Genomic DNA, 15,539 nt, shown 5'->3' on the forward strand with positions numbered 1-15,539 from the left:
TACAGTGTTGCTTTTGGCTACAATAGATTGTCCACCACATCCAACTTGGCCTGACTTCATGCCATAATGTATGCCAACTTCTTTGTATAGCTGAGAAAAATAAGACACTTGCTACATACCTTGGAGAATCCTAGGGAAATAAGACACTTGCTACATACCTTGGAGAATCCTAGGGAAGGAGGGCTCCTAGACTTGTCTACAGACATGATGGTTCTCTCAAAGTCCCGCTCCTGTGCTGCTGGTTGGGGCTGGTCTGGATACGTGGCTGGATCCAGGCACAAAGGCTCACTCCCAGTCGGTCTCTGTGACTCGTTTCCCTCAGCAGCCAGCTGGTTCCGTAGCACAGCCCCAGCACAGGAGCAGATGCAGCCCTGGCCTCCTGTTGCTGGCTCATGTGGTTTTGACAGAGCAACAGCAGTTTATGCAGGGTGTGAAATCCCCATCTGAAAACTGCTGCCTGTGTCATTTGCTTTCTGTCAGCCTTAAGCCACTTCCCCTTTCCTGTAGGGTGCGTGCTAATTTTAGGATGAATGAAAAGTAGCTGCATGAAAGATAAGCAGGATGACCCTACAAGCTTCTTTTATCTGTGAAGTTCCGAATATGTCAGGAAGGTTGAAAGAAATGATAATTTGTCATCTATTCATGTTAGGTCTTCTCTGTTTTTCAGGTTTTGATGGAACTGCTGCTAACAGAACTGTGTCCTGAGCTACGAGCTCATTTAGAGCAGCTTAATGCCACTTAGGTTTGGATCTGCACAAGTGGACCACTAGAGAAATGTCTATGTCCAATAATAGACATGAAACTTATTTTCCTCTTTTCCATAGAGGGCTGAGGACTATGATTATTTTTAGGGTTTTTCTTTTCCTCTTGAGTTTTTTGTGAAGTAAACAGACTTGAAAAGATCTGATGCTGTAGTAGGGTAGACAAAACAATGCTGTATAGTAGCCAATTTTTATTTAAATTGTTCTATTTGACTACTCTTCTGTTTCAAATATAGATTGGAAAATAAATGTTCATATAAGCTCAAAGAAACCAGAAAATATTTTAAACATTTATGAAAAGAAGTTTTGCTTATAGTGGTAAACTAATGAATGTTGTACAGTTCTAATCTCCTCGCTGAGGATTTGAGCATTCCTTTTTTCTTGTGTATTGAAAAAGCCTTGTTGTGCAATATTACATGTAAAGCTATTGTGAAAATTTTATCAATTTTGTTTTTACCAAAGATTTCCTGTAGTTTGAAGCATTTGTAAGCAATAAATAACAAAAATGGATTTCAGTACTTGATAATTAGGCTGTGCTAACAACTATTGAATGAGTTTGACAGCAGGTTTCATAAGGAATATTTATGTTACTTTGAAGTCTGTGTCCAAAGTATGTATTGTAAACTGGTATGTCCTACCAGAACGCCTGTGTTAAATGTGAGTTCAGAGATAAGTGCTTATGAACTGCTTCTATGAATAAGTAGACATTTAATTAAACTATTTGAATAGCTTCCCTGATATTACTCAGGGCTGTTTTATTCAAATACCCCAATTTCAAACAATCTTCAAATCTTTCTCTTATTTTATACAAAGGAGGGAAAAAGTAATGTCTTCAGTGTTTTTTTAATTTATGTAAAGATATGTAAATACGGTCTTAATGCACATCTAAATAATTAAACAACATCAAAAACCCATAGGTGACATTCATTACTTTCTTTTGAATTCAGCGCAGTTGTGCTTTTCGATAAACTACTTGCAGTTAGGACTGGCTGTAGCTCAAGGAACACAAAATCTATATGCTGTAGTGAAATCAGTGTTTTTAGTAATACCTGGCCTTCTCTTTTAACAGAGCAGTACAGATTTCAAGTGACAGCACAGTCCTACGAAGAAGGATAGAGGAAGACAGGCCTAGTACAGAGGACATAGCTGCAGGAAGGAAGAAAAAAAAAAGCATCAGTAAGAAAACATGTCTCTAAGTAGAATTGGCTGGTATTAGAACTTGGCATGGTTTGAACAGTAATTTTTTTTTGTCATACAGACTGGTTTCTGACTCTGAACCTCTGAATTCTAGGGGCAAAATGTGTTAAATGCATTTTTGTTTGTTTGTTTGAATGAGGACCTTGCGTGAATTGGCTGCAGTGATGGCTCCTGGCAGGGAGATGAACAGAGCCAACCCCTAAATCCCCCAATAACGCGGCACAGAACTGCTTGGTCAGAGCTGCAGCCCCGGCCCCCTGCACCAAGCAGGCAGGAGCTGTGCTTGTGCCTCTGTGGATGCTGACATGCTGAGGACAGAGCCGGGGGTGACAGCATCCAACCAACCCCTGGTGCTATAAAAGCAGTCCCTGGGGAGCGCCACAAACAGGAGTGGCTTGGCAGTTAGTGCAGGCATTTTGCACAGGGCTGTTCAGGCAGGGCAGGGAGGAGTGCGAGGAGGATCCTCTCTTCCCTTTCCCATCTCTCTTTCTCTTCCCCTCCTCTCCTTGGGAAACTCTGCCTCATTGCACCATGGAGGGCACCTGTTGCAGCAGCTGGGCCGAGGCGGCAACTCAAACGGAGGAGATACGGCCTCTCTGGGTTCATGTGGGCACTCAGGTGGATCCCCTGAGGGGTGAAGTGGCAGTCCAGACTGGAGACTGCAGGGAGCTCTGGAATCTGGAGGCTCACCTCTGTCCCTGGAAAGGTGTTGGAGCAGCTTGCTCTGGATGCCATCTCCAAGCAATTGGAAGGGAAGAAGGTTATGAGGAGTAGTCAGCATGGATTCACCAAGGGGAAGTCGTGCTTGACCAACCTCGTTGCCTTCTATGATGGTGTCACCAGCAGGGTAGATGGGGGGAGAGCAGTGGATGTCATCTACCTTGACTTTAGCAAGGCTTTCAATACTGTCTCTCATGACATCTTACTAGCAAAGCTGAGAAGGTGTGGGATAAAAGAGTGGACGGCAAGGTGGGTTGAGAACCGGCTGACTGGCTGAGCTCAGAGGGTGGTGATCGGCAGCGCAGAGTCTGGCTGGAGGCCTGTGACTAGCGGTGTTCCCCAGGGGTCAGTGCTGGGTCCGGTCTTGTTCAACATCTTCATTGATGACCATTGATCTTCACTGATTAACTTGATGAGGGAATAGTGTCTGCCCTCAGCAAGTACGCCGATGACACAAAGCTGGGAGGAGTGGCTGACAGGCCTGAAGGCTGTGCTGCCATTCAGCAAGACCTGGACCGGCTGGAGAGATGGGCAGGAAGAAACCAGACGAGATTTAATAAAAGCAAGTTACACCTGGGAAGGAACAACCTGAAGTATCAGTACAGGCTGGGGGATGACCTGCTGGAGAGGAGCTCTGAGGAGAAGGACCTGGGGGTCCTGGTGGACGACAGGTTGACCATGAGCCAGCAGTGTGCCCTCATGGCCAAGAGGGCTAATGGGATCCTGGCGTGCATTAAAAAGAGCAGGGCCAAATGGTCAAAGGGAGGCGATCCTCCCCCTCTACCCTGGCCAGGCCTCACCTGGAGTACTGTGTCCAGTTCTGGGCTCCCTGGTACAAAAAAGACCGGCATCTCCTGGAAAGAGTCTAGCAGAGGACCACAAAGATGATACGGGACCTGGAGCATTTTCCCTACGAAGAATGGCTGAGAGACCTGGGTCTGTTCAGTCTGGAGAAAAGAAGACTGAGAGGGGATCTCAACAATGTGTATAAATACCTGAGGTGTGGGAGACAGAGGGATTTGGCCACCAACCTCTTGTAGGTAGTTTGTGGGGACAGGACAAGGTGCAGTGGCCACAAGATGGAGCACAGGAAGTTCCGCACCAACGTGCTAAAGACCTTCTTCATGGTGAGGGTGACAGAGCATTGGAACAGGCTGCCCAGGGAGGTTGTGGAGTCTCCTTCTCTGGAGATACTCAAAGCCCATCTGGACGCCTACCTGGGCAGCCTGCTCTAAGGAACCTGCTTTGGCAGGAGGGTTGGACCCGATGATCTTTTGAGGTCCCTTCCAACCCCTACAATCCTGTGATACTGGTAAGATGCTTCAGCAGATGTAGATGAGTTAGGAAAGCATGTGAACAAAAGAATATGCCCCTAACCAATGTGAGATTTAAAAATGGCATTTAGCATGAAATCACAATCTTTGAATGGGACATACGTGAAATCTAGATGAGTTTGGGTTCAAGCTCTTCAGAATATTAAAATTTAATGTTTAAATGCTAAAAATGGAGAAAAGTAAACAATCATTATTTGGTTCAGTTTGATTTGTGTGCTGTATAGCAGTACAACATTAAGAAAACAGGACATCTATCCCAGTAAAATGTCCTTAATATATTTTAAGTCCTCAATACCCTTTTAAAAAGGTCTGCCTTTGCCACACCTCAGTTATGGGCATGAGCTTTTTGCTTTTTTAAAATAAAAAAAATCTGTAAACTGCTTTAAACTTATAGAAAGTTGAAAATCAAACCATAAGTGATGAGCAGGCTGTAATTGCTGAATATTAAAGATGGTTTATTGTAGGAAGTACATGTTATATCAGCCATAACTAAAGGAAGCACTAAATTCTCCCAAGATTAGCTTTCAGTTCAAGATCAGAAGCAACATCAGGATCCAGAAGGCATGCCTTTGAAAACAAAGAATAGAGAGTTCTGGTTTATAGGTAAAATAAAATTATACATTGCCAAATACAACACTGGTAAGGTCTTTTAAGTTTTGTAGACATCAGAGATAATCTACTTCTTAAGATACTAAAGATAATATATTCAGTATGAAGTCCCCGTTTCTAGTAACAGAAAAATTCAGTTCTTTAAAATTAGCATAATCTACTGCCGTGTTAGGTTTGGTTTCAATTTTTTTTTTTTTGTAATATTTGTTGCTGTGGCATGTGCGGGCACCACAGCCAAAAACTGAAAGCAGAAATCTACTTACAGATTGAGTTGTTTTCGTTCACTTCCATTATTTATGCCAGTACCCTCTTGCACACCCATAATCTCTTCCTTGAATCTTTCAAAACTGCAGCTGGTCAGTTATTTAAAAAAGCAACCAGTTTTCATTTTAAATTAGTACAATTGTAAAATTAACAACATTATTCACTGGGCACAAAAGAAACTGAACACACCCACTACTTGTCTTCTACTTGTTCTAACATTACCCCTTCAGGTACTTTCCTTCTTTATTTGGTCTGTCCCTCCTCTAGAGTTGTAGCTGTAGCGATGCATGGCATCAGTCAATAGCAATAATTTCCTTTTCTACTAAGAAGTTAGTGACATATCTATGTCAGTCTCAAATGTATTGCTACCGAATGATGAGTGAAAGTTGTGAATTTTGGTCAGTTCTGTTGGTAACACTAGCCTAGACAGAAGATGGGATTATACTCGCATGAAGCCATGCAGGAATGGAATCCTGACATATTTCCTCCATGCCTTAAGTCTTACCTAGGACTACTGGCTGCAGTGCTCATGCCACCCCACCTGATATTCTGTTCCTGATTTCCTCATCCTATCCTCTGCAACACTTTTTACAGCAGAGAAACAACGTATTTAAAGTGCATGAATTCCTCCACAGGATCACCTGTTCTGCTAAATATCTTCTGCTGTGGGCTTTCCTGAGTAAAGAGCCACAAAACTTGTCAGCTGATAGCTTATCATTTGCATAATTCTCCATTTAGTTGGACCGCACCACGCTGGGCCTTGAAGTATTTTAATTAAGGAAACAAATGATCTCTGCACAGAGATCATAGAGAATCTTAGCAAGACTGCATCCATGCTCCTACACTCCCTTCAGAGGGCATAATCATATTTCCCTGCCTGTACTTTTAGGCATCTCTAATGTAATTTAGTATTTTGTTTGCTTGTTAGTTTCTTAAAGGCCACGATTAATCTTTTTCTTCAGGCAATAAATCTTACTTCAACTTCAGCACTTTAAAAAATGTAACCTATTTTTCTTCTACATACCAGTAATAGTAGATCCTCAACTATCAGTAAAAATGTAAATGTGAAAATAAGCATGAAAAACAGACTGATTTAAATATCATTAATGAAGGTACTAATTGTTAGAGATTCTGAAGTAGAGAGGAAAAAATATATTTTTTTCAGTTTGAATGACAGCAAATCAATCAGAGAGAAAATTATTCAAATAATTTAAGTAATGTATTTTGCAAGCTCTTCATTGTGGTGACTGACAGTGAATTTTTAAATTTGGTAGAATGAATTGTTTTACTTAAGCAAGTGTGCAGGCAGTGCCCTTCAAGACTATTTTTAGTAGTTTTCAATATAAATTTATCGCTCTTCGTTTTCTTGCATGGATTGTTAACGTTATTTATGTTGGAGCCTTTAATATAACCAAACAGCAAGTTTAAAGGCTCAAATCCAAGGCATCACTCGATCTCAGGAGCTATAAATTAGTCTGTGAGACTTTGCTAGCTTACCATAGAATAATATTTTTTAGCAGCAGCTTGGTCTTGCTGTACACCTCGGCCAAGATGGAGGCATCTAGCCAAGTAGAAAGCAGCCATGGCGACCCCTTTGGCTATGTAGGTTGGAAGACAATCAGTCATCTTTGCTAGCATATCTATGTCGTCATTTTCTGTAGTCCTGTGGTAGAATTTACAGCATTAGGTTAGATAACCCATTTAAGTCACCTGTATTCCCATAGGACTTGATAATAACTCTTTTCCATTTATGTGTAATTATCCAAGATGAGCTGAAATTTACTTGTAATCAGCAGGCCAAACAGCATTCTCCTATTCACTGGTTTGAAGTTGGGATTACTTGAATATCGTGATACTAAATACAAGAAAGGTAAATTTTACAGTCACTTTCACTGAATCTATACTAGTTATAAAAGGCAGTATTTCACACTGATTGTACCTATTAAAATATAACAATATCCCAGATTCTTTATAGGATATTGGCAGACCGTGGTAATCTGAGGATTTTAGACATATGTTGAGAGCCTGATGTTATAAGACCTACTTATAAAGACGACTGATGACTGCTTCAGCTCAATTATTCTCTCTTCTGCATGCATCTGTCTGCTTGCTGTCACCTTGTTTTCAGCGTGTTGTTTTTACTAAAAACATTTAAAGCAGCCAGAAGGACCATGTGAACATTGTCTTAATGATGAGGTTATAATTACAATTGTTACTACACTTTTAAGTACAGCATTTCAAAGTGGAAATTGATTTTTTTCCAACTGGTGTCTTAAAATGGAATCCCCTAAACTCATGTTCTTTCCAGGTAACAAAGGTAAATATACGTTTCTTTGTACATCGTTTTAGGGTTTTGTCATGGCAAATAGTCACAGACTCACAGAAAAGAAAAGAAAGGAGTAAGTCATAGCTACGTCCTATAAAACAGTGTTTATGAAAGATTGTTCTGACTCTCTGCAAGTCAGTGCCTGCTAAATCACTTGAACAAGTTGGCTGCAATATGCTCCCACCTAATTCAATCCCATTAACAAATGCAGTAACAAAAAAGAAACACTTAACAAGAACATTTAAATATGATGACAGTAACATACTACCTCTTTTATCTTTCCTGATGCAGTGTTTTTACCTTCCTTTCCAAGAGATATAAAACAGGACACTGAGGCAAATAATAATACCAATCAAGTCAGACAAGACTTCTAGTTTAGCACACCTGTCTTTAAGAACATGCTATAGCAATGGTAAGTGAAACCGTATGGGATAATTTTTTTTTGCAGTGAAGAATATTGGTAGCTAATCAAAACTTCAAATATTGGGCAGTGGTACACCATACATAATCATGTAATGTTGTGTTATGCACAAACATTATATTCAAATGTACAGACAAACTATAATAGGTGTGAATGTATAAGGACAAAGGACTTTTAACAGAAAAGGTACTGATGGTTGATACAACTGGTTGAGCTGCTGTGAGAATTTGCCTCAAGGCCAAATGCAATTCCAATTGCATGGAACTGTTCCAAATATGTCGGTAGAACTTTTTGCTTAAAAATGGTCAGTTCTAACTGCAGTGTGGGATTTTATTGCTGTTCCCTGTGAGCACAGTCACAGCCAATGAAGTGCCCTGTTTATTTGTCTGAATAACCTGCCCTGCTGCATCACCTGGAGGGGACATGTTCTAAGCAAGACTAGCTAGACTAGACTGAACAGTTTACTCACAGTGCAAAAGAAAAGCAGCACGTTCTGAGAGAAAACAACCCTTTTTAGGTATGAGCACAGCAAACAGCATTTATTGCTGAACTCTACTGCTGAATTACCAGAGCTGCTGTTATCCCTTGGCATGCACAGGGGCAGCTTCTCTCAGATTGTAACACATCTGATTGCCAGACAGCAGTGACTTCATAAACATACCACAGAAAGCATGAATGCTGTTGTGTGCTGCTTGTGTAAGTAGTTCTTAGCCTCTTTGTATGGTATTTCTAGCAAAAGAATAATCTGACTGCTTGACAAAACCTCTGACCAGCTATGGAGGTTTGTCACAGAAATGTGCTGTTGATCAGCCACTGAATGGCACCACCATTGCTTTTCTCCTCCCATGCTTAGTTCAACGTAGAGAAGCCTGATGCAGACTGGCTGTTTTAATACTGCAGCCTGGCACAGAAGTTGCTATTTCTGCCATACACAAAGCTCTCCAGAGTTATGTAGATAGAGCAGCAAGTCCCCAAGTGTCTGCCTGTAAAAACGCCAGTCAGTGCTTACTTAACTGTGGCTCGGTCCAGCACCTCTGCGCAAGCAGATAATTACCAGAAACCACTTGCACGCAGGTGATGACTAGTTTGTGGTCCAGGCTCAAAAATGCATACGTAATAGGCATCCCCGTAAGCAGCAACTGATGGAAAGCTAAAGGGTGGTGGCTTGGCACTGCTTGCAGCAGCTACTTCTAGGTCTGCACGCTGCTCAGAGGGTTTGCTGTGGGATCCCAATTAGTATCAAGGCCTGCATTTCCCATAAATGAGACAGGAACTACACCAAAATGTTGAGCCACAGAGCAGGGAAGTCATGGGGGAGAAGATGGTGGGTAGAAAACACTAAGATAGGGGCTGTGGAGAGCAGCAGCAGAATATTTGTAGGGGTTTAAAATGGAATAGGGAAGGCAGCTGAGTTTGTGGACTAGGAGACAGAAAGGCAGGGTTGAGTGTGGGCTCCTACTTGGGATTCTATTTCAAGTCTGTTTTGCTTCACAGGATCAGAAAGAAAAGTTCATCTGCACCAAATAACTGAGAACTTTATAGTCTTAATTTTGTCTGTGGTTTGCAATTCCCTCTTTAAAAATGAGGTCTTGCAATTCATTAACTCAACTGTCTCCTGATCTGGAGAGCCAAAACCATAAACTTAATAATCACTTTAATCTAAGTTCCATCGTCTTACATGAATACAATAATAACAAATTAACTTCACCTCATGGCTATTGTAGCAGCTGTTGAGTAGAACTTTCTATTGTAATAATATTCCACAAGATGACCTTGAGCATAGATGTTTCCACGTTCTGCTGCTCCTTTCAGGCACTCCAAAGCAGCCTTAGTGTTCTGACGTATACCTTGTCCATAGAGATACATAACACCAAGCACACCCTGTGATTCCAGACTTCCATTGCCGCATGCTTCTGAATGCCAGAAAAAGGACTAAACAAGAAGCAGAGAGTTGTTTTCTGTGTATTTCCATGGATGTTTTGCATTAACTAAATGACTTTTTAATGTGATGATATATTCACTTTAATTAGTTATCTTGCATACTGTTTGCTTAAAACCTTTTACATCAACCAGTCTGTAAGAAGTGCTTATAAGAAAACAGATTCTCTGTAAGGCTTTTAAATCTGCTTAATTTACTGTGAGAGCTGTCAATCAGTGACACCTGCTTGATTTTTTTATTTTTATTTTTTGAAGTGCACCGAGGATGACAAAACTGTAATGCACTCTATCCTACTCCCTGATACTCCCACTAAATAAATAAATAAATCTCAGCTAGCAGTGTCAAACTAGTCAAAAGTGAGAGATTCAGACCATCTGTTCACATGGGCTTAAATGAACAATAATGTCTAGCAGTGCTTAAAATACAGTTTTCAGAATTAAATATATCACCATAATCTTTCTGTGAAATCCTAAGTTAATTGGAACTCGTGAAATTCAGAAGGGTATAAGTGGGCTTTACCTTCCTCAGATCTTTTAGAGCTGACATGGAGTAAAGCATTCCTAAAGTACTCTGGGCCTTTACGCTTGCTTTTGGATTCCCATGGTCTGCGGCAATAAGCCATAACCTAAGAAAATGGGGACAAAGTTCGTTCAGTAACACAGCATCTCGGCATCTGAAACTCATCAGGAAAATTGTCTGCCATTACCTTTCAGCCTCTTCAGTTGAATGTTTAACACCACAACCTTCATAATAAGCTCTGCCAAGATTGTATGCAGCAGCAAACTTCAAGTGTCTTGCTTTTGAGGAATCAGAGTTGAGTATTTTCTTCATGTATTCCACTCCCTTTTCCTACAAAGGAGGTATTTCAATCATTACATACAGACTGGGAAAAGGATGAAGTAACGAACCTGAGAATCTGCCAACATCTGCAAGACAGGTAGTTTTTCAGTTCTAAAATCTCTCTCTATAATACGTGGGGATAGTGTGGATACCAGTTAGACTGGTATTTCATTTGCCTAAATACTTCCTATGTGTTTGTAAATTTTTTTTAAATTTGATATTTTTGTTTAAGCGGACCTGGGTCTGATAACTGTTCTAACTAGTTCTGTTTTGTAATGGCTATTATTCTATAAAATAGATAGCATAAATCTTTACTCAGTTTTCAGTGCACCCATGAAGATTACACTTTGACATCTTGGAACCTAATCTCATCTACTACCTTTCTTCTTGCATTACTTCAGAACACCAGAAAATTTCCTCCTCTTTTTAGTAAAAGATGCTATTCACTTACAATTCAAAGAAATTTGTTACTATTGATTTATGGTATTATTAGCTAATTTTCCTTCTGTTCCTGCATGAAATCTAGCATACCAGTACATTTTCAAGCATAATTTTTTTTAGCATTTATGTTCACAGATTAGAAAGTATTTTTAAAAATACTTTTTGTGTAACAGATGTTTTACACTTTGAAATGTAGTTGTTTGATTTTCATTTTTATAGGTTCTATTATCATTTATATACACGGCTTATTAAAAACTAACAAACTAATAGCAATTTTTAAACAAGCTAAATAGCTTCCATGAAGTATAATCAAATCCTTGTAAGTGAAACTGTAAAACACAAGTTCTCATAAGCGTTTGTCAGATAAACCTATTTTGTTATAGCTGGTTTTGAAAATCCTTCAGCCCAGAACCCTCCTTTTACAGTGCTTTGTAAGCATCTGCACCTCATGAAACTATTTCTAAATCAATGACCCATTTATTTTAAATTAAATGATCAAGTTTACAAAGAAGCTCTTAGTAATTATAGATTGATATTAGAAGAAGAGTAAGAAGTACAGCTAAGCTACTCACAGGGTCTTCATTAGTGCCTAGTCCATCGTAATGCATTATGCCAAGCTGATACATTGCTTGAAAATCTGTATCCTTGATTTTTTCAAATTGTATTAATGCTTCTTGGTACAACCCCTGGGAAAGATAGAATGAATAATGAAGTACGCATAATAAAGAGTAAATACCTCAGCTTAACTCTCCAGTAGATACCCTCTTACAGTTTTTCAAACTGGAGCATTTCCCTCATGGAAAAAAAAAATGCAACCACACAAGTGGCAGAAAACAGAAGTAGAGTAAGTCAATAACTGCAAAAACATTGAATAGGATGGGAGCAATGAGGACTTCCAAATAAGGTTTCATCATTTTCATACATAAATAAACAAAGAAATGAAAGTAGTGCACAAACATCATCTCTGAAACCAAAAGGTGTTCTGACAAGCCTCTTTCACTCCCCCCCTGAAGCCATCTTTTTAATTGAAGTAGATAAGAGCCTAATTGAGATGCCCTGTCCTGCTGGACAGACCTTAATTTAGGTGGCCTTGAGGGCCTAAGAGCTACCATAACGTCTCAGCTAAGGGTTGGGTTCCCAAAGACTAAACCAGGATGTTTGAGGAGTTTATGGGCTCAGCTGTCTGCCTCCCTTTTCTTATGAGGGCACTACCTGCAACAGCAGAGGTACCAGAAGGGCAGGAGAAACAGGTCGTAGGAATAAACCTGTGCCAGATTCAAGAGATTTAAAGGCCTGCAAACTGCAGCGAGTGTTCATCTCATGCTTCTGTAACGACCTCATGTATTCTGCCCCCACAATACATTTAAAATATCCTATGTTTTAACTAGTTTCTTTGAGTAAACTTGATTTCCTGAAGAAATAAGGTTTCTGTAAATGCTTCCATCTGCTGTTCCTAGCCTTTTTCTTCTGCATATAAAGCTTTTAAATGCATTGGTTAACTTCAATTAAATATGAAAAGCAGATGAACCTCTCAAAGATCATTTGTATCCTGTAATATGAAAATCCATGCATATACGTGAGGATCTAAATTTATGCCAGCCTCAAGAGGAAAGTAATTAAAGTGCTCTGCAGAATTTTTTTTTAGCTAGTTAGTGTGTGCTTTGCCTTAAGATCCCTCCTCACAGCATGTGCCCTGCCACATGCAGGGATGCTGTTAGAGCAGACCCCGGGGAAGCCACACATAGCACAGTAGGGAAGAAGGAGTTAGGAGCACGGAAGTCCTCGATCTATGGGAAGGCAATTGCGGTGTTATGCCGGTACGCATTTTTAGGTAATACGGACATCTATCCCTAAATATGGAAATCAAAGCCTACTCAAAGAATAAATTTATGGTGGACAGCAATATCTACCTTGGATATCTAGGCCAGCACATCAAGACACAGACAGGCCTGCTGCTCCACAGGACCAGTTTTGCTCATGTTGAGATCAGCCAGTGCAGTAACAAAACCGTTACAGAAAGCTGAAGCCCTGAACAAGTTAATTCTGCTCCCGCTGCTGACCATGAGGCTGATGTACACTGTGCCACATGTGGCACTACTAGCAGTACTGAACCATGCACATCCCATTTGAAAATATGAGTTGGAATGTGTACAATATCCTTTTCCATCCTTCTGATCTGAGCTATTCCAAGGATTCGGGTCCTTAGACACACCTACTCTTAGAGTCATGTTTGCATTTTTTTAAATCTGGCTTCATGAGAAGTAGAAGTTTTTCTTCATCTGCCAGCTAATCTGATGCTCTTCCCTGAGCATTTACTTCCAAATACATGGGCCAATTTTAGTCTATCTGGGCAGGGACAGAAATCCTGCAGATAACGTTTCAGCAAGTTTGATGAAAACTGGTGGCTAGGTAGGGAACAAAGATTGAGAGCTGTGTCCTAGGTCAGGAACCACTGACACCATAACAAAAGGCACGGTATGTTGTACTTGGCCAGTCATCTGGCCAAAAAACAACTCAGTTTGGAAGCTGTAGCAGAGGCTGCCACTTACGCTTGGGAAAAGTGGAGGAAAAATACATTTAGTGAGAACACCTGGTGATTTTAATGGGAAAAACTGGAATAAACATCTCTTGTAGCTTTTTTTAAAGGTATTTCTTTTCCCACTGAAATTATATTGAAAGTTGTCAGCTTTATAATGTCTATTTAAAAAGGAAATCACAACCTCTTCATAGTACAGCTGTCCTTTTAGAAAACATGCCAGAGGATCTCCATCTTTTATTCTCTTCTCCAACAGTTCCTCTGCTTTTGCAAATAAAGCAGCATGGCTGTAGTCCTCTGCTTAAAAATAAACATATATATATATTTTTCCAAAGCAGAACAGATGGAACAGCATCAAAAAGCACAGTAAAGCTCTGGAGCTAGTGGTGTCCCTTTTTCACTATGCTTTTAAATGACTAAGCTGAAATAAGGATTGGAGCATCTGTTTTATGAGGAAAGACTAAGCAAGCTGGGCCTGTTTAGCCCAGAGAAGAGGAGATTGAGAGGTGTTTATCTACCTCTATAAATACCTGAGGGGACAATGCAAAGTGGATGGGGCCAAACTCTTCTCAGTGGTGGCCAGTGACAGGACAGGGGGTAATGGGAATAAATTGAACCACAGGAGGTTTCATTGCCATATGAGGAAGAACTTTACAGTTCGGGTGACAGAGTACTGGAACAGGCTGCCCAGGGAGGTTGTGGGGTCTCCTTCTCTGGAGATATTCAAAACCCGCCTGGACACCATCCTGTGTAACATGCTCTAGGTGACCTTGCTTGAGCAGGGGGTTGGACTAGGCAATCTCTGGAGGTCCCTTTCAACCTGAACCATTCTGTGATTCTGTGACATAGTGCTGCTTCATAAAACGGAAAATAAAGATCAGTAAAGACACGGTGACTTCACTGAAAGCTAAGTTTGACATGGAAAACCAGAAGTGTTTCACACAAGGTGTGTTTCCATCCCACCTGGGTTACAATACCACCATTTCTCTTAACTTACCTGGCCCCTCAAGGGCAGGCAGGGCGCTGCAAGCCTGGGGCAGGGGCTCCCCACGCAGCTTCATGGTGGCCGCCTGCCTCCCTCTCACCTGCCCCGCGGCAGCGAGAAGCGGGCCCGGCCCCGCCATGGTGACCATTGTCTGCGGGGCCTGGGCCTGGGCTGGCGACTGGCACTAGCAGCAGGAGGGCCATGAGGGGAGGTGGCCCAGGGCTGTGGTCATGCTACCTGCCTCGAGCTGGCTGGGGCTCCGAGCCCAAAAAGCTGTTGGGAGGAGCGGGAGGAAGGGAAAAGGACATTTCTGGCTGTTGGCCAGTTCCGAGCAGTGTGCGGAGTAACGTGCCCGGCTAGCGCAGGCTGGGGCTTGGGCATTGCCCAGATCGTTCCTACTAGCTGCTGGTCCTGTTGTGAGCTGAACACAGCTAAAATACCTCATGGGAAGCAATTGCAGGCAAAATAACAGAAACACAAAGGATTGTTTCCACCTCTGTTGATAGCTTCTGGCTGTCTCCCTTATAAAAAGATATACAATACCAGAAGGCCACAAGGGCGCTTTTAAAAGTCTTTAGCTACATCCCCCCACCCCTTTTTTTTCTTTCTTTTCTTTTTTTTTTTTTTTTTTCCTAGCAATTGTTGTTCTTCCATTTTTGGCAATGCAATCTGCTTCTATAGCAACAGAGGCAGAGGACGCGGTCAAAATAGAAAAGGAATGCTTGCAGAGTTACGCGGTTAAGCCTGCGGGCTGCACATCATGTTTTCTGACAGACCCAGTGACTCTAAGCGCCAAAAAAAAAGTCCTAAAACTCATCCTGATTCATTTTACTTATATGGCGTAGTCTAAGAAGTGTGCAGGAAAATAAACTTTTTTTGACAGCACAGACAAATTACAGAATTTAGGAAGCACTTTCTGTAGAAGCCAAGGTACCCTTCAGAAAAGGCAGCTCTGGGTGCCTTGCTGCTTTTCTTTCTGTAGGAGCGTGCAGGTGTGGGTGTGAGGTCCCACAGCTCAGCTTGGTGTATCCCACTGCTCACACGCATTTATTAGGACCAGTTTTTCCAATTTCACCAGCTCAATACCTATGCAAAGCAAGTGGCTTGAGACAGCCAGCACAGGGGCAGGAGAGTTTCTGTGGGCACAAATGAGATGGGCACAATGC

The 15,539-nt window shown here is 41.3% G+C and overlaps 2 protein-coding genes across 6 annotated transcripts in view; one reads left to right on the forward strand and one right to left on the reverse strand.

Annotated features, from left to right (window-relative positions):
* The window catches only part of SNX25 (sorting nexin 25), an 81,804-nt gene extending 80,131 nt beyond the window's left edge, over positions 1-1,673 (forward strand). For all 5 annotated transcript variants that reach the window (XM_068681406.1, XM_068681405.1, XM_068681403.1 and 2 more), the window contains one exon: positions 668-1,673. In XM_068681406.1, the coding sequence (XP_068537507.1) occupies positions 668-742 (75 nt within the window). In that variant the 3' untranslated portion in view covers positions 743-1,673. The remainder of the gene's footprint in view (positions 1-667) is intronic.
* A 2,777-nt stretch (positions 1,674-4,450) lies between these two features.
* Positions 4,451-14,651, reverse strand: LRP2BP (LRP2 binding protein). Its single transcript, XM_068681430.1, has 8 exons — positions 14,386-14,651; positions 13,573-13,688; positions 11,425-11,538; positions 10,278-10,420; positions 10,091-10,196; positions 9,341-9,564; positions 6,383-6,548; positions 4,451-4,579 (listed from the first exon to the last, which is right to left on the reverse strand). Exons 1-8 carry the CDS (start codon positions 14,519-14,521, stop codon positions 4,514-4,516), a joined length of 1,071 nt encoding a protein of 356 aa, XP_068537531.1. The 5' UTR covers positions 14,522-14,651; the 3' UTR covers positions 4,451-4,513.
* Between the last annotated feature and the right edge of the window lie 888 nt (positions 14,652-15,539).

Source organism: Anas acuta, chromosome 4, assembly GCF_963932015.1.
Source record: "Anas acuta chromosome 4, bAnaAcu1.1, whole genome shotgun sequence".
Taxonomy (NCBI): domain Eukaryota; kingdom Metazoa; phylum Chordata; class Aves; order Anseriformes; family Anatidae; genus Anas; species Anas acuta.